The sequence below is a fragment of the Zootoca vivipara genome, chromosome 2 (genome assembly GCF_963506605.1).
Source record: "Zootoca vivipara chromosome 2, rZooViv1.1, whole genome shotgun sequence".
Lineage (NCBI taxonomy): Eukaryota > Metazoa > Chordata > Lepidosauria > Squamata > Lacertidae > Zootoca > Zootoca vivipara.
The window spans coordinates 43,340,115-43,359,292 of NC_083277.1; the positions used below are offsets into that span (position 1 = coordinate 43,340,115).

Below are 19,178 nucleotides of genomic sequence, written 5' to 3' on the forward strand. Positions count from 1 at the left end.
GCCTGTACGGACTGCGAGGGGCGGGCCAGGGAGGGGTGCGCCGAGTGACACCCCCCCAGGGTGGCACCTGGGGTGGACCACCCCCATTGCCCCCCTTGCTACATCCCTGATTATGGGATGCAATGATGACTTACGTGCACCAACATTCAGAAAGTATTGAGCAAAAAAGGATCAGTGGGCTGCATTAACTTAAAAGTATCTGTGACCTGCTTTTTCCTGCTGTTCTTTCACACTCTCTGAACTGAAATGGGAAGCAGAGAGTGAAAAGCACCTGTAAAAGTCAATCTGTAACATTTTCTTCATTACTGGCAAGGGAATTCAGAGCACACTGACTCTGCCTTTAAGAAAACGCTCTACATCGCTCCAGGAAATTTTGACAGTGTCACAAATAATTTATAAACCTAGTTTCTGTACATACGTTCCAGTACTGAAAATGACTTGTGCCATCTTACAGTGAAGGCTGGGGATTTATAATTAAAGCAAAAACAAAAGCAAAACCCTGAGCTTTCAGTCCTGTCAAATGCCATTATTAACGTTAAAATCTGCATTGTCTCATGCATTGGACAATGGATGTTTCTGTTGCGAGATGATACAGATGAAAGTCTCCTGACCTGAAGGCAGAGGAAGAATTAAATAATCCTTCAGCTCTGCTTTTATTATTTTCCCATGTGCAGGATATATCCTATCTTTTTGTGCCAGTGATGCAGATAGGAAGCTTGCTGGGTTTTAAATATATATATCGCTCTTAGTCCAGTGGAGATACTAGCAGCTCTTCACACCAGCTGGTAGAGTCAGTAGGAGCAGGATGGCACCGCTGGTGGCCTCATGCCAACAGCATGACCTAAACATAGCCTTTCTGCTGGTAAAGAGCAGTGGAGTCTGCTACTATACTTACACAGCTTCCTCCTGTGGCACAGTTGTGTGATGGAAGAACAGTTATTAGGTGGCAGGCAGCAGTGGAACACAGGGATGTGAGGAGCTTGAGAAAGGATTGGGTCCTCTCTTGAATGGCATTCTGTGTTTATGGGCTTATAGGAGCTACTGCAGAAGCTGAATCAGAGAAGAGCCTAGGAGTACATTTCCCTAGCATGTGCCAAATACCTACAATGGCATGCATGCGTATATAGAAGCAAACTATTGCTTGTGCTTCTATAACTGCTATCGATGGACAGGAAATTAGAATTATGATTGCTTTCCCTTAAAGTGTTACCTGGACATTTTGAAAACTTGCATGGGGACCATGCAGTAATAAATAACGCATTTTAAATCATATTTATGCAACAGAAAACTGAAGGATGTGCTCATATAGCCGGCTTTCTGCAGTCAATGGAACTCTACGGTGCTTGATTTTGGCTGATGTATCGCATCATTTCAAATACCACAGATTAGATCTTTTGCTCTCTCCTTGGTATTTATATAATCCCTTTCCTAACTGCTGAAAAAGCATGACATATCTCAGGATTTCTTACAACAACCATCTATAGTTATTCCCATATTACAACTGATTGCATTTTGACTGTGCAGTGATAAAGGTGCAAAATACCCCCAAGTTAAAATCCAAATCAAAACACAAGCATCTCGACCACCTGCAGGTTTTTAAAAAGGTGCATGCATATATATTCTATATATATTCTATATATATTCCATAGTGACCCTTTAATAAAGAATGTTCAGTCTTTGTTCACTTATACAAGAACCCTGAGAGGTAGACTGCTGTCATTCCTGTTTTATGGATAAAGATCAGGAAACTGGTTTACAACAGCATGCATCCTGAATGGAGGAATTTCAATAGAAAGCAAAAAAATTGATAGCACTTTATCAACTGGACAACGCACACATTTATTGTGTGAGAAGAAAGCTTACTACTGGGAACTTTATTTATTCTTTATTAAATTTATATACTGCCCTCGACAGTGGCATCCGGTCTGTGGACTAGGGGGGCTAGTCTAGTCCCCTAAATGTTCCCACGGTGCCTCCTTACCAAAGCCCAGTAAGTTTATGTCCGGCTTTTTTTGACCAACCTGGCATTCAACTGCAGCACCTGCGGGAAAGAATCAAAGAACTGTAAAACTAAGAATAAGTCTTTTATTATAATCCCATGTTCACATAACTGGCAGAAAGCTGCACTGAGCTCATGGGACTAAGTTAATGTGCACAGGATTTCTGTGTTCGCGTGCTTTTTTTTTATCTTAATATATCAGAAATTGAAGCAAAAGTTTGCTAGCTTAATTGCTAATGCTTAACAATAGGGGCACAAGACTGTACGAACCTAAATGCATTTACATTCTGCTGACTTGTACTGGGATTGCACCATCTGTATCACCGAAGAATCCCACCATATGTTTCAATTGGTCTTACTGCTCAGTTTGTCCTTATTTGTAGAGCATGCATTTGTTGCCATCTTCAGGCCAAATGAGAGGCTTGCATCCATTCTTTATTCCATGTACTGTATCCGTTATTCAGCCCTCAACAATTAGGTACCGACAGTGAATCTGACTGAGAAAAACTGCAGTGTTATATGGTGGTGTGGAGTTCAGCCTCTGCTTCATGGATTTTTCAAAATCTGAGGTGCTGTCTTTCTAACGATCGGCCCTCTCTAGTCATCTAGTCTGTTTTATTATCTCAGGATGAAGCAGCCTTTCCAGATGGTCATTTTCTCTGTTGGAGTGTCGTAAAAGGTGTTGTGATCAGAGCTTTAGCGCCTGCCTTTCTAAATGAGTAAGTAAGTGCAGTGGAACCTCAGTTTATGAACACCTCAGTTTACGAATTTTTGGTTTACGAATGCCGTGGACCCATCTGGAACGGATTAATCCATTTTCCATTACTTTCAATGGGAAAGTTCGCTTCAGTTTATGAACGCTTCAGTTTATGAACAAACTTCTGGAACCAATTGTGTTCATAAACCTAGGTACCACTGTAAGTAAAAAAGTAAAAAAAGCCTTCTTTTTCCATCTCTGACAGAGCATTAGTGACAGATACCCTTTTCACAGGATTTGAGCAAAAACCTGTTATACATTGCAGATACTTAAGTTCTTTTGCTGCAGCTGCCGACTGGCTGTTTTGTTTCTGTATACCAGTTGTAGTTTTTAAAGCTGGGATATCTGTTCTCACTCTTCTCCAGCCTGCTTGTCTACAGGTGATCCTGTCACTAAAAACTTTTCAGCAACCATCCTAAGCATGATGATTAAAAGTGATCTCACTGGGAATTATTTCCAAGTAAATGTGATTAGGAAGGACTGGGTTTTTAAGATTCTGTTTTTGTGTTATATTTCCCATTCTGGAGATTGTGTCAAGAATGAACTTACGGTTACAATACGGCTTTTATTTTTGTGATTGTGCCCCAAACTATTACTTTGTAAGGAAAAAAAGGAGACAGAAAGAATCCCTGGACAATTAAGTGCAGTCAGAGGCGACTATGGGGTGTGGCGCTCATCTTGCTTTCAGGCCAAGGGAGCCGACGTTTGTCCACAGACAGATTTCTGGGTCATGTGGCCAGCATGACTAAACTGCTACCGGTGCACAGAGGACCCTGACAAGTGTCAGAGTGCATGGAAACGCCGTTTACCTTCCTGCCGCAATGACACTTATTTATCTACTTGCATTGGCATGCTTTCGAACTGTAGGTTGGAAGAAGCTGGGACAGAGCAACGGGAGCTCACCCTGCCGTGCAGATTCAAACCACCAATCTTCCGATCGTCAAGCCCAAGAGACTCAGTGGTTTAGACCACAGTGCTATCCACGTCCCTTATTACTTTGAAAAGAAGAACCCACATAGCTGGTTAAATATTTGACCAGGGAAGAGGAGCATTATGAGAAGCAGGAAATACAGTGCTGTGCTAGGCACCATGTTCTTTATTATCGGAGTTGTGGTCACAAACATCTGGAGGGTCCAATGTGGGCTATCCCTGTTCTAACATATCACACCAGGATGGTGGCCTGATTCTGCAGCATGAAGTGCAATATTACAGGTCGATGCAGTTTAAAAGCAGTGGTTCCTCACATCATTATATGACTGTCAGGTACTTGTTAATTAGCAACTGCTAATATAGCTGAATATTGTTATGCAGTTCCCCACTCTTAATTGTTAGGCTAAGCCAGGCATCCCCAAACTTCGGTCCTCCAGATGTTTTGGACTACAATTCCCAACATCCCTGACCACTGCTCCTGTTAGCTAGGGATCATGGGAGTTGTAGGCCAAAACATCTGGAGGGCCGCAGTTTGGGGATGCCTGGGCTAAGCAGACCATATACTTTGGTTTTCTACCTCCCTCCCTCCCCCATTACAGTAAGATGCCTATATGTGGCCAAAGTCCTTTAGAACAGTAGAATTGGTTTCCATTTTGTATACAGTACTATGTATACCACACATGCTATTACTAACACATTTCCAGTTTTTTTAGCCCCCCTTAACTTCCCCCTTAACCCATTGCTCGGTCCCAGCTCCTGCAAACCTAGCAGTTCGAAAGCACGTCAAAGTGCAAGTAGAAAAATAGGTACCGCTCCAAGCAGGAAGGTAAATGGCATTTCTGTGTGCTGCTCTGGTTCACCAGAAGCGGCTTTGTCATGCTGGCTACATGACCTGGAAGCTGTATGCCGGCTCCCTCGGCCAATAACGCGAGATGAGCGCCACAACCCCAGAGTCGGTCATGACTGGACCTAATGGTCAGGGGTCCCTTTACCTTTACCTTTAACTTCCATTGCGGAAAATTATTTTTATTTAGAGGCTACATGAGTGTAGAATTTCTGAGGTCCATCCCTGCAGAATCAATAACAAAAAAATGAAAAATCCATACAGCTATTCCCTATCATTCAGTAGTACACTGAATATCGGGTAGCACTCCTGTTTCTTGATGGCTGCAGAGGAATTTTTGGCAAGCACAAGTTGGCCTACTCTGTAAGAAAATGTTGAGAGAAACTGAAACAACAACAGAAATCTCCCTTCTAAGGATCTGTTAAACACATAGGAGCCCTGTTGTGTCTGAAAAATCTTAGTTTCTGAACAGATAGCATATTCTGCGTCCCATGACAACATAGGGAAGACTGCAATGCAATGCAATGCATTGACAATGCCGCCATTCTCTGTTAACTGTAGAGTAAATGAATGATGGCAATTCCGGAAAATAGCCGCTGCAGAAGCCTCTTTAGTCAGACAGGAAAGAACACATTATTAACAACAAAAAAGTGACCCTTGTCACCAGGTTCATGGAGAGAGAGCTCAGGGCCATCCATAGCTGCCAAGTTATCCCTTTTTTAAAGGGAAATTCCATTATGCTGAATAGGCTTCCTCGCGAGAAAAGGGAAAACTTGGCAGCTATGGGGCCATCTTAAGCGTATCTGGCACCCTGGCACCGTGGTGTGAAGATCCCTCCGGCGCCCCCTGGCGGCCCGGTGCCCTGGCGCATTGCGCCACCCAGCCTTGCCTTAGAGCCGGCCCTGAGAGAGCTCCTCCTTCACAGTAGCAGACCTGTGTAGCTGGCCGGAGGGCACTGCTGTTGCTTCTGATTTTCCCTGTTCCCTGAGAATGGTATAAATACATGAAATTCTGTTTATTTCATATGAAAGTATTTTCTGACTTGGATCCAAAGGTGTGTTGTGTGAATGGGCAAGGCAACTCTGCCAAATCCTGCCAGTTTTTTTGATCCCACCGCATGAGCAGAGTTCTACACATGCTTCTCTGAATCCAAGCAGGGTTTGTTTTTTGTTTTTTAAAGTAACTAGTTCGATTCAAATTACTATGTAAATAATAGGAATAATCCCAAGGAGTGTGGTTTTTTTTTGCTTTTTATCAGGCAAGGAAAAGCTAGGGAGAATGTAATGTAAATTCATGTCCTTTAATGTTCATTAGTAAACCTATCCTGGGGGGTTATGCCCACCCCCACATCACCCCTGCTTGCCACTTAAAGGGGTTTGAATGCATCTTAGCTTTCTTAATGTTCTGTTCAAGGTCTAACTGCTGCTGGGATAATAAATAAATAAATGCCGGGGATTCCGTTCAGGGACTTCGGAATAGTTGCTTGCAGTGAACTCTGCAGCTCAGATCCAGAGCTTTTTGTAGACAAGACACAGTTGGGAATCCAAACTCAAATGGGAATGCTGAGGCTTGCTTTCTGTTATTTTGAAGACACATGAGGGAATTGTGAGAACTTGGGGCTTTTTGGAATACAAACAGAATGGCTCTTTGGAGAAAGGATATTGGTATATTCAGTATGCACAACCAGAGAATTAGCGAAGCAGTGAAGAGACAGAATGTGAGTAACTCTGTTTTTGAAGGAACAGCTTCAATTTTGTTTTATTTAGTAAAATGGTCGGGTAAACAGTTTAGGATCTTTGATCTTAACTTTTCTAATTAGTACATTATGTGTTTTTATTTAATTTATTTAAATTATATCTATCTCTAGAATGTTTATATTCCAGCATAGAACTTCCAATCTATCTGTGTGTCTGCCTACAGATGTAGATATACTGCTTCATCGGACCTGTTTACAAACCAAATTACCTTCTGCTTTCATGTCACATATTTAGGACTATGTAGTACGTAGAGGTGCAAACCAGTCCTTGAACACATTTGGAAGTAAGTAGAATTGGAGTGGAATTTACTCCTGAGTAGGTGTGATTACAACTGCAGCCTTGGGGCTAGGGAATTGTCCCATAGGGTAAAATAACTGTTTAATTCTATGTGTGTCGACCCAGAAGTAAGTTTCACTGCATTCAGCTTATTCTCAGGAAAGGGTATGTAGAATTTCACACTAAATGGTGTTAGAGTATGAAAATATGCATATTAACATGAGTTTGTTCCACTGAACTCCATTGGACATACATCTGAGTATACATAAATAAATCTGTTTATTTCATTGCATCACAATATCTGAAAATGATTGAAGTCTACAGTAGGTAATATTTTAAGTCAGATAATTCATAGAAACCCAACTAACTCCTATTATCTGTACTATTTTTTTCACTTCCTCTTTACATTTTGTAGAAGAAAAAGTAAAAAAATTCTTTTACTGATACTTGCTGTAACTCATTTTTAAGTCCCTCTATCCCACCCTCCTCACACAAGTTGAATTGCCTGAGATGGAGAATAATTGAATGCTACTACAGTTATCATAATTACTATTAGTTCAAGTGTTTCAGGCCATTCCAAACCTATGAAGTAATAAGAGTGTGCCTCGTCATATGAAAAACTGGCAGCATTTTCAAGCTGTGCCACTTTTTATATGTGAGAAGTGCAGAGAGAAAACACAAAAGCAACGGTAGCTCCACTCCAGTTGTACCGCTGCATACATCCTTTAATTTTTTTTCATAGTAGTGAAAGGCTACCACTATTACCTGCGAGAAAAAGTAAGGCACTGCCTTTGAAGACTACATTGCAAATCTGTCGTCTACATGTGATTTTTTTATGATGAAACCTTCACCAACAGGAAGTGCAAAGTGTCTCTCTGTGCAGATGCCCGCCCCCCCTTTTTGGAAATCCACTTCACGTAAAAATCATCCAAATTTTGCCTTTTGGAATTCAGCATTTTGAAAAGTGTATGAGCTTCCTCTCATGAGCACTGGGCCCATTTTTGAAGTTGTCAGCTTTGGTCCAGGTTTCTAGGTGTTGAATCTCTTGAGAGATCTGCTTTGAACAGGCATCCCCAAACTTTGGCCCTCCAGATGTTTTGGACTACAATCCCCACCTTCCCCGACCATTGGTCCCGTTAGCTAGGGATCATGTGAGTTGTAGGCCAAAACATCTGGAGGGCTGCAGATTGGGGATGCCTGGCCTTGAATCTAGTTTACTTACATGTGAATTCACACGCATGAGCGATATTTCACCTGATGCTGTCTGGCACTGCTTCTCTGCTGGCAGTGGTAGCAGGGCAGGACGGCATTTGCCATTTTGCCTCAAGCAGCGAAATGGGATGCAACGCCAATGCCCTTAACCATGGTTTCAGATTTGGACACAACGATAAACCATGGTTAATTGAAAACAGAAGCAAAAGTGTCCAATCTCCTTGTAGCTGTGCTTGAGCATAAGGCATATCATCTAAATCAGTGTTTCTCAACCTTTTTTGGGCCACGGCACACTTGTTCCGGGGAAAAAATCACGAGGCACACCACCATTAAAAAAGTTAAAAAAATTAACTCTTTGCCGCCCTATATTATAATTATGACTGTAAGAAACACTTGCCAAATATTGCTTTCCGGCGGGTCAAGCTCATTGCAGCCACGGGCAGGGCGGGAGAAAGCGAGGCAAAGATGGGGGTGTGGGATAAAAGGAAGGAGGGGAGAGGGGAGCGCTTAGTGTTGGGAGAATGGCAGCTGGGCTGGAAGAGCGGCGGCGGCACCTGCGCGCGCTCCCTCCTCTCGCGCTCTAGCTCTCCGCTGCCGGGTTGGCGCCTCGCAGTTCGCGAGCCACTACCTGCGCGCTCGCCCCCGTGCGCCTGCCGCGACTTGGCCAACTTTTCTGCCCACCAGCTCTCGTCTGCGCTCCTCCTTCCCCCCGTCCCCTCTCCCCCCTCCCACTCTCGGCGGCGGATCCCTTTACCTTGGGAGAGGAGGGAGCCTGGGCGCTGTACGGCGGCGCTGCTCTCTCTCGGGGGGGGGGGGGTTTCAGCAGCTGTAAAGCGGCGTGAGAGAGAAGCGGGCGGCTTTCCCTCCGTCTCCCTCCCAAAATTTATTTGCAAAAAAAGGGGGGAGGGAGGCTCTGGCCGGCTTCCTGCAGCTAGAGCGAAAGGGGACCACGATGCTGCAAAATCGCCCTTCTCACGTCACGGCACACCAGCCAGCTTCTCGCGGCACACTACTTTGACTTCACCCCTTGGAACAGCGGTTGAGACACGCTGATCTAAATAATGGATAAGCATTAAAACCCAACCAGATCGGCATGTAAGGGACATGTCACAAATTCACTAGACTGTCCCTATTTTCATTGCTGAAATGTTGGAGTTGTAAATAAATATGACTGATGGTTAATCACTTGGTAGCGTAGAAGCAGTCTCCTCTGCCTCTGCACGAAAGCTAAATCAAGTACATTAGCTTCCATGTTTGAATTAAAGCTGACGTCCGCTTTCTTTGGAGTGCCTTTAGCTGCAATTTCACCCTTTTCTGAACTCAGAAAAGGTTTGCTTATTTCTGCCCATTATTTTTCAGTTGTTTCTTTCTTGGTTGGTGGGCCATATTTTGAGCTTTGGTGTATCGCTTTGTGTTAATCTAATAGACCAAAATGGCTGTAAACTACCTATATGTCACAGGATGCTGCCACATGGGCGGCTCCTAGAATTGCTCATTTGTTGCTGTTCCACCGTAAGCTGCGAGAGGAATTGCAGTTGACTTTCCACACTTTCATTTAAGGTGTGCATCTCACTATGTTCCAGCCCCACAGTGGGTGTGAGATAGTTGTGTGGTCAGTATTTCCCCCTTCTCTTTCCTCTATTCCTCATACTGTACCTGTAGTCACTTTAATTCTGAAGCTATTGCTTTAATTGTTCCCCCAAGCCATCTCACCAAAAGGATAAAGGAAAGCAGTGGTTGAAACTGACCAGCTTCATGCAAGTTTCACATCCTTCTTCCCTACACCTTTTATTAACTTGTTCTCCACGCACTCCCTTTTCACACAGAGAACCTTCTCTTAACATGTGAAGCATGTGCTTCACTTCATTGTTTCTTCTTTTCTCCACTCAGTACCATGTTTGCACTGTCTTTTAGGTGTGTGTGTGTGTGTACAAAAAAACAAACAAACTCAAAAACGTAAAGGCACCAACTGTTGTTGTTGTTTTAAAAAACGGTTGTTTGCAATAGTTCATTAAAGTGAAATTGCAGAAATTAAAATTTTAACCAGTTTTTAAAAGTGCTTGCAGCAGACATGGAGAACCTATGGCTTTTCGTATGTTGTTGGAATCCAGCTCCCATCATTCAGCGGTGGAGGAAGCCGCTTGGGCGCCTGGGGTGTCACAGCGAGGGGTGGGGCGTGCCACCCATAGGGGCAGGGCACACCACAGGGCCTCCGAGGAGTCTGCCTGCCTCCTCCCACTCAGCCACCCTACTGCTGGGGGGGGGGGGGAGGCAGTGGGCGGATGTGGAGCCTATGCACGCCCAAGCCACTGCGTGTCTCCCAGGAGAGATATGGGGCTCAGGCATGCTGTAGGCCGTACGGTGAGTGCCGCCTGACATTTTGTCACCCCCTCAGTTGTGACACCTGGGGCGGACCGCACCTACTGCACCCCCTTGCTCCTGCCATCAGCACCAGCCACCACAGCCAGGGTGCAGAGATGATGGGATTTGTAATCCAGTATTTGGAGGGGTGCAGGTACCTGATCTTTGATCTAGGAAGATGTGTTTATTGAAGTAATTGGGTTTAAGCAGATAAACTCATTGACAAATGGGAAACGGGAATAGTTATTTAAAAATATGTTATATAGCATTTTGCTTATTCACATGGAAGGGGAATGGAAGGAACTTTGCCTTATCCAAAGCCATATTGGGAGCCTCCCTTGCTTGCTCTGGAGGCTGGAGACGGACAGTGTGATGATTGGTCCTGAGTTTTCTAGAGCTGTGGAAGGGGGGGAGAGCTGCTGGCTCACAGCAGCACTGGGTTGTGGCGGAGCCTGCAAAGTAGTGAGAGGCTCCCTGCTTTCCAAGCTTTTCCATGACAAAACAATAATATAAATCCTGATTTGCATTCCTTCTGCGTCTGGATAAAGGCTCTGCAAGTTTCTCCACACTCTTGCAATGTTACATCAGGTCGCCTCCCCCTGACCCCGTCCAAGCTGTAGGCAGTTCAGGGTGTGTCTCTTAATCTCTATTTCCCTTGTACACTGTTAAGGTTACTGTGCATTTTTTAAAAGATGAAACATAGCCTTTCCCCTCCAAACAGGTATGGTGATAGGGCTCAGCTCCTCACAAATCACTGCGTGAGTCAGAACCCCCTGAGCAGGATCAAAGAGGAGCACTAAGGACCATCCCCAACTGTGGAGAGGGCCATCCCCTGCTCTTCTGGATTTTTCGAGACATGATAAAAAAACAAAACAAAAACCGAAGAGTATTATTCAGTGTTATGTAGATGTCCTATAAAGAAGTGAGTGAATGATGGGTGGCAGTTCCACACTAAATGGAAGCAGTGGAAACAGACCACACTCAAACCTTCCTTCTTTTTTTGACTGCTTTCTTCATATACTTCATAGAAAGTGGGTTCTGAAGGGAGTAGAGATGTCCCTTGACGACTATACTGTAGATATAGATCAGGCATCCCCAAACTTCGGCCCTCCAGATGTTTTGGCCTACAACTCCCACGATCCCTAGCTAACAGGACCAGTGGTCAGGGGAGATGGGAATTGTAGTCCAAAACATCTGGAGGGCCGAAGTTTGGGGATGCCTGATATAGATGAACCAGGAGGGGGAGAGAGGTTGGATAGTCCCTGTTTGCTCTGCCTCCAGCCACCACATATTTGAAGTCCTGTGAATGCACAGGAGCTTACAGGTCCATATCCTGGTCTGTACTGTGAACACTATATTTCCTAGGCACCTTTCAAACCTTTTAATTGACACAGGTGTGTGAGCGTATGTCAGTGGGTGGGTGGAGCCTGTGTATATGTCAAGTTCCAGGTGCAATGAGAGGGGGTTAAGACAGTGACTTAACACACCCAGCAGCAAGAAAAGAATAGTTAAGAGCAGTGGTTCCCAGTTAACTAAGTACTGTGGGCCCCTATTTTTCAAAAGCCAAGCTATGGACCCCCTACGTTTTAAATTTTTGATATTTCTATGGTAGCTATTGTTAAGTGGATAGTGCCACGGACTCCCTAGGTGCATTATGCGGCCTCCCCTGGGCTCCACAGACCACTAATTGGGAACCACTGGTTAAGAGCATGTTGTATGAAAAAAAAAACACTATTGATGACTAAAAGGAAGTGAAATATAAATGGATGCTTTATAAAACATTGCTTAATGGTCAAAAATAACACATGGTAGAGCTCACCCACCAGAATGCAGGTGGGTGACAATATTGAAATTTCCCTGTACGCCAGAGAAAAGGCTAAGCTGGAATTATTTCTTTTGACTTTCTAGCTGTCTATGTGAGCAGAAAATATTGAGGAACACTCAGTCACTCAATCCCCCCCACCTGTATTTTGAGGTGGTATCGTCCCAAGAGGACGTACCATCTTGTAATTCTTTTTTGAGGACTGGAAACCTTATTGTATACAATTTATGAACCATGGTTTGGATCCAAAGATGTGTTTCTAGATGCAGATGTTTACTGTTCATGGAAGGGCTGTTCTGCATCTTGTACTAGAATGATGCATGAAAAGGTGAAATTAAATCCATATATGTCATTACCCTTGCACAATCTCTTACTTAACAAGAACTGCTAATACAAGTTGACCAGGGTTTGAACTTTTCAATAAACACTTGCCTGGACAATTGCAGGACAGTGCTAGAAGGTAATTTTTTGTTTCATTTGGTCATGTTTTTGGATCCAGACCAAGTTCTTCTTGTCCTACCTCTAAGAGTATAGTTTCGACTGCTTGAAATATGTGTATGTTTGTATGTGTGCAAATACTGTAAAATTGTGACTGTCTTGTATAAAGTGTTGTTTTCTTTTCTGTTCATTGTACTTTATGTTAAATTTAGTCTTTTCTGTTGAATCTCCTTTGCTTGCACCTAAACTTTATGTTGATTTTGCTTCATTTTTTTTCATTTCCCATGCTGTTCAGTTTTTGGATGCCAGGAGAACAAAGGTTTGTTCACTCTTTGCAGTCAATTTGTTTGGAAAGTGCAATATCGCTTAATGTGTGATCTTTTGTATGCTTGCTATAGATACAGTAATCTGACTTCCTAAACTAACTGTATCATAGTTTTCATTAGCAGTATCATTTAACAGTTTAATTCCTTTATTTTCATACCAAGTGATTAGCACTAATAACTTACACAATTGCACTGTACGAAGAAGAAGACTTTACGTCTAAGAAATCCCTGCAAACTGAATATTCAGGCTCAGCAGGTGCAGTGTTTGCTAGTGGAAGTGTCACTCTTTGATATTTACATCTTTAGTGCCTTTTTCCACTTCCTTGTTTTAGGATTAGTTCTTCACTATTACTGGTATCTGTAACTGGCACTGTCTTTGTGTGTTTGCATCCATCCTTTCATGATTTCTAACAGCAGTCAAGGAGCTCCATTGCAAAATAACACCATTTGCACACCGCTAGATTTTCACCACTAGTTGTTATTATTATTATTATTATTATTATTATTATTATTATTATTATTTATACCCCGCCCATCTGGCTGGGTTTCCCCAGCCACTCTGGGCGGCTTCCAACAGAAAAATAAAACACAACAATCTATTAAACATTAAAAGCCTCCCTGAACAGGGCTACCTTCAGATGTCTTCTAAAAGCCTGGTAGTTGTTTTCCTCTTTGACATCTGTTGGGAGGGTGTTCCACAGGGCAGGCGCCACCACCGAGAAGGCCCTCTGCCTAGTTCCCTGCAACTTGGCTTCTCGTAAGGAGGGAACCTCTAGAAGGCCCTCGGTGCTGGACCTCAGTGTCCGGGCAGAATGATCATTAATGATTGTGGCATTGCATTTTTGTAGATCCGTTGAATAAATCCTCACTTGGATATTCCTTTTACCTTGCAGCACCTTCAGCTAACTATTCAGGCACTCCAAGATGAACTTCGGACCCAGAGAGACCTTAACCATCTCCTTCAACAAGAAAGTGGAAACCGTGGTGCTGAGCATTTCACCATTGAGCTTACGGAGGAGAACTTTCGGAGGCTCCAAGCTGAACACGACAGGCAGGCCAAAGAGCTGTTTCTCTTGAGGAAAACCTTGGAAGAAATGGAGCTGAGAATTGAAACCCAGAAACAGACCCTGAATGCCAGAGATGAATCCATCAAAAAGCTTTTGGAAATGTTGCAGAGCAAAGGGTTGCCGTCCAAAGGGATGGACGATGACAACGAACGGACACGAAGGATGGCTGAGGCTGAATCTCAGGTTAATCATTTAGAGGTGATTTTAGACCAGAAAGAGAAGGAGAACATCCATCTTAGAGAGGTAAGCAAAGCAAGTTCATTTCTAAGAGTACTCAGTTAAGCATTTTGGGTGTCATAATTGGAAATTAAAATGTGAAACAGCAGGTTGTTATCCCTCTTTGCTTGTCATTTCTTTCAGACAGTCCCACTTCACAAGCCCTCCTTGTTGCAGGGTGTAATAAATAGGTTGTCTTTCTTTGGCATTGATATTCAATTCTATAGAAGCCAAGTTACATCATTAAAACAAGTGCTGGTTAATAAAATTCTAACAATCCTAACACTTTTTAATGTCACCTAATGTAGTCGTTTTGTTGCTGGTTTATGGTTAATTGAGGTTGGAATGGTGGGGATCCTTTTTGTCCCTGTGTTGTAATTTTTTGGTCAAATGCCGCCTGTTGCCAGTGTGAAGATGCTGACTCCAATCCACTGAAGCACATGCAAAGCAGCTGGAGGCAGAGCTGCACCCAGAATCCTTTTTTAGAAAGCTCTGATTCTATAAGTCAGCTTGGTGCAATGTTAAAAGAAGCTTTTGACATGTTCAAGTCCATCAACCAGACTGGGATTGGAGAAGGGCATTTGTATCTAATGCTCATTTCCATTGCATGTGGTTCCTAACCCTAGTACTGAAGTCTGTGTGCTATGTTGGAAGTAGGGATGGAGGAGGGATCTGGTGAACCATGAACTGTTTCTGATCTGAACTCACCTAATGTGGTTTTAAAGGTTTTTAGAGCTGACTTTAACATTTTACCACTGCCTTTCTACAATACTTCATGGGAGCCAGGACACAATGGTTGTTAGTTGCCCCGGGACCAAAATGCTGGATACAAAATATTGCAAGCAAATATTAGTTTTGGAAAGTGTTCTAAATTTTATCCTAGTGGTTTTGGTGTAGGGCGATTTTCAATTATGTTTTACTCAGAGTAGACCCATTGAAATCTTTGCACCCAAATTAGATGTTTGTTCATTTCAGTGGGCCTCATCTGTGCAAACCATAGTTGAATGCCACCCATAGTCTCCTTTTAGAACTGTTAAAGTGAGCAGACAGAAGAATCAAAAACACTGGCGTCGTGAGTATTTGGATGATGCCAAAGAAATGTGTGCATTTGCATTTCATGATGTGTATGTTGCCCCAGAGAAGAAAGCAGATTGAATGACGAAGCACTCAATTTCTTGAATTTCCATTGCCTTTCATGTGAATAAATCACATTGCATATTCTTACCTCAGTTACACTCAAAATGAAGACATTACTATTTCCCACAATCTTAACATTTGGAAGGCTCCTCAGATGGTCATGGCTTGCTGGAGTAAGTTGCACCTACTGAAATATACTATTATCCATATGCTATTGTTGGAATAGCAGCTTTCCTTCCTACAAACATTGCATTGCAAGTCACTTTTAAACCAGATTTTTTTGGGGGGTGGGTGGGTTCTGTGGAAGTTTGGTGCTGGAAGTGGATGAGATGCTGTTAAAAAAGAAGAACCCTGCCTGTTCAACTATAGGCTCTTTTATGAGCATGAACAAAATGTCTAAATCGTGACCCTCATGAAGGATCCATATTCTGCACAGATCCAAAGATGTTCCCCCGCCACTGGTGATCAGTGGGAGAATCACTCTTGCCATTTCATTTCCTGGAATGTGTGCATGAATCGATAAAAGCCCCAAAATAAATAGCTCTACTGTCATAGCATACTGTCTCTCACACAACAATGATTTCATGACTAACATGACCCAGTAGTTTCAGTAGGATTTAGTAATGTCTCACTACAGTTAGATTCAGGTCCATTATTAATCGTGTCCTCCCTCAAAGAGGGAGTTGCAGTGTGACCTGGCAACCAAACCCTGTGTTGTGGGTGGGTACGATTGGATAGCCACAACACCCTATTGGTAGGTCCTTTGTTGCTGGGTTCAATCAGGCCAATGGGATGCTAGCCAAACTGATCAAGGGACTTACATTTGCCCATGCACGTGACTCAGAGCTTCCTCTTTCGGCCAGTGCATCGGAACACCTGCCCACCTCTCCCTATTTTTAGGGCTTGCGCGCTTGACCTTACTATGCTTTCGTGTGTCGTCTGTCATTGGGGCAGGGGCATGGCAGGAATTTTCCCCACTTAGCTGATTGGCTGGTGCTACTTGGGTTTCTCCTGCCACGTAGCAAATAGTCACAACTTGTAAGGTTGAAGATAGGCTCTGGTTCAGGTGATAGGGATGGGGGAGCGCTCTCGCCATCCCTATATGAAGGGTATTCCGTTAAAGGAATCCAGGGACTCTATGGTTTGGTCAACCCTGTGAGGGGGTTGTGCCCGTGCCTGAGTCCAGGGGGACATCTGGGTGGTGGACATAGCATGTCCCCGGCTTTCTGCCATTCCAGGTGTTCACCCTTGGCTAAACTATGATAGAGCTCTGGGTCAGCGCTACCTGCAACGGTGCAGGGAGCTAGTCGAACCAGAGCCTATGGAACCACTCACTTGCTGTAATCAATAAAGTTGTGGCCTAAATTCTGCCAAAAACCAAGCCAAAATTTGAGTCTTGTCTGAATTTATTTAAGGGGGAGGTTTAAAGGTCTAAACACGCAATTCACAGAATGTGCACAGTCACTGGTATACAAATGTTGAAAAGAGAGCTGACTTGCCAGAGTGCTTGCAGGTGAACAAGACATAAGGGTAGAGGACTGTGATACAAAAAGTGCAGGGAATAAGAACAGCTAAAGAAAAAAAGCTCCCTGGGTGAGTTAAAAAAATATTAAAAAATGGATTTTTTTGTTGGTTACATTTCTCTCAACCTTCAGGGAGCTCAGAATGATTTCCTCATCTCACAACAACTCTGTGAGGTAGGTTGGACGGTTCGCTAAAGCCTTTCGCTAGCCCACCTAGTAAGCTTCATGGCTAAGTGGGGATCTCAGCCTCAACTTCCCACATCCAGGCCCAGCACTTGAAACGGTTTAAACACAAACCACAGGATTTTCCGATGACAAAACCTAGGATGACTGACTTCTCTCTCTAAAACACAGTTATCACATCTCTCTTCTAGGTTTTTGTTTTTTGTTTTTTTAATTGTCCATGAGTCTCAGAGAACCTTAGTGAATCTCACGATTTTTTTTTTTAATCATGTGGAAAACTAGCACAGATGTTTGGTATTACTCTTTCTTAAACATAGTGACCACACATGCTTTGCCCTAAGTACCATTAAGTATTTTTTATTATTGCTATTAAAATCTTGCCTTCGGCAAAGTCCCACTAAATCTCTAGTAAAGTCTGATGTTAAAATTCCACCAAGTACTTTATATATACATATGCTCTCACACACTGTCTCTGTATATACTTTTTTTTACATATTTAATACATTCTTACTAAAATCAGAATCTGATGTCACAGTTATATGCAATTTTTAATCCAGGCCTCATATGAAAAAGTAAAAGGAGGACAATGGTATGTGTTAGTATGTTCATGCATGCATTTGTGCATCTGTCTGTCTATCTAAATAAATAAAAATATTCTTAAAATTAAAGTTTGGAAAACTTTGCCTTCTGTTGTCCTTTGAAAATGGTCAGCTTAAATGATGAAGGTTGATAATAGAGCTTAAGCTGCTGGCGTAAATTATTTATTGCATGGTTTTTTAGAAGATATTAATGGAGCAAAGTTCCTTCTTCCACAGAACAGATGCTCTGCAGACAATTTGTGTTTACTGTAAATGCCTTTCACTGGAGCCAGTAGTAATTTACTAAGGAAATGTTTTATCGACACCAAGCATTGATTCCCCCACCCCTCTTGAGAAGTTAGTTATACAGATTAACAGCCACTCTAAGTCCAACCTCTTTATTAGGTTCATTAGTGTCTCTTTTCTTTTTATTTCTTTTGGACAGGCTCAAAGTATTAAACTAATTAGTGAAGAATGGTATTTCTCCCCCCTCCCCCCTCTCTCTTCCCCACAAATCTGTGTATGCAAGTTTTTTTATTTTTTAAAGAAGGTACATTTGCTATAAATAGCATCCTATTCAATATATTCTCTGTAAGACAATTATTTTTTGTTAAAATTCTGTGTGTATATTAAAGTCTGATATTTTATTTTTTATATATTTATTGAAGAAAAACAAAACAAAATTCCAACATATATCAATCAATCTCATTCCCCACCCCTCTTCCGAGCTTATGACTTCCCTCCCTCCCCCCATCCGGTTTTCCCTTTTCCAATCTATATCTCACAGTTTCATCTATTAAATCAAGTCCATGTCATAGGATTTTTTTCAATCCTGCCAGTGTCTTCAAACTTTTACAGTTATTATTAATATAGTCAATGAATTTACTCCAGTGTCTTTGGAATTTAGATTCGCCCTGGTTTTGGACTCCGCAAATCAGTTTTGCCAGTTCCGCATAGTCCATCATCTTCATCTGCCACTTCTGCAATGTTGGTAATTCCTGTATTTTCCACTTTTGGGCTAATAGTATTCTCGCCACAGTCATTGCATACATAAATAGGCTTTGATCTAACTTTGCTATTTCCTCTCCCATCATAACTGTAATCTTGGAAAGCACCCCAGAGAACTAGGAGTTAGGGGGAGGAGTTGGGGAAAGTCATTAAAGAGAACAGTAGTTACCTTCAAGGCTGGCCCAAGACATTTTGTTGCCTGAAGCTGTTCAGAGTAAAGGTCTGTAGGACTCAAGGCTGGTCAAGTTATTTTGGCAAACGAGGCGACAAAATGCCGTGAGTGCTTCTTCCCTGACCTGCCTTGAAATAAACAATAAGCTACTCTTACTAATAACGAAGTAACAATTTGCTGCCTTTTCATGTCAATCCCGAATTAGTTGCGTCAGGTGGCAGCTTCAGTCGGCCTGATTACACTATTCCTAATCGTGTTCTTGTGAAGGTTGCATTGGTTTCCATAATGAATGTGAAAAATTGCAACTTTAACAACTTATCATGAAGGTAAGAATGTAAGAAAGGCCTGCTGGAACATCTAGTCCAGTGTCCTGTTCTCATAGTGACCAACCAGGTGCCTATGGGAAGCCTGCAAGCAGGAGCTGTGCACAACATCATTCTCCCCTCCAGCAATTAGTATTCAGAAGCACTTTCCTTCTGACTGTGGAGCCACAGCATAGTCAGTGTGGCCACTGATAGCCTTTACCTTCAGTTGTTCCTTGCAGTTCCCCATATCCTTCCAGTTCCATGAAC

The 19,178-nt window shown here is 42.8% G+C and overlaps 1 protein-coding gene across 1 annotated transcript in view; it reads left to right on the forward strand.

Moving 5' to 3' along the window:
• ERC2 (ELKS/RAB6-interacting/CAST family member 2) overlaps window positions 1-19,178 on the forward strand; it is a 361,357-nt gene that overhangs the window by 49,160 nt on the left and 293,019 nt on the right. The window contains exon 2 of the mRNA XM_060271028.1: window positions 13,616-14,032. Within this exon, the coding sequence (XP_060127011.1) occupies window positions 13,616-14,032 (417 nt within the window). The remainder of the gene's footprint in view (window positions 1-13,615; window positions 14,033-19,178) is intronic.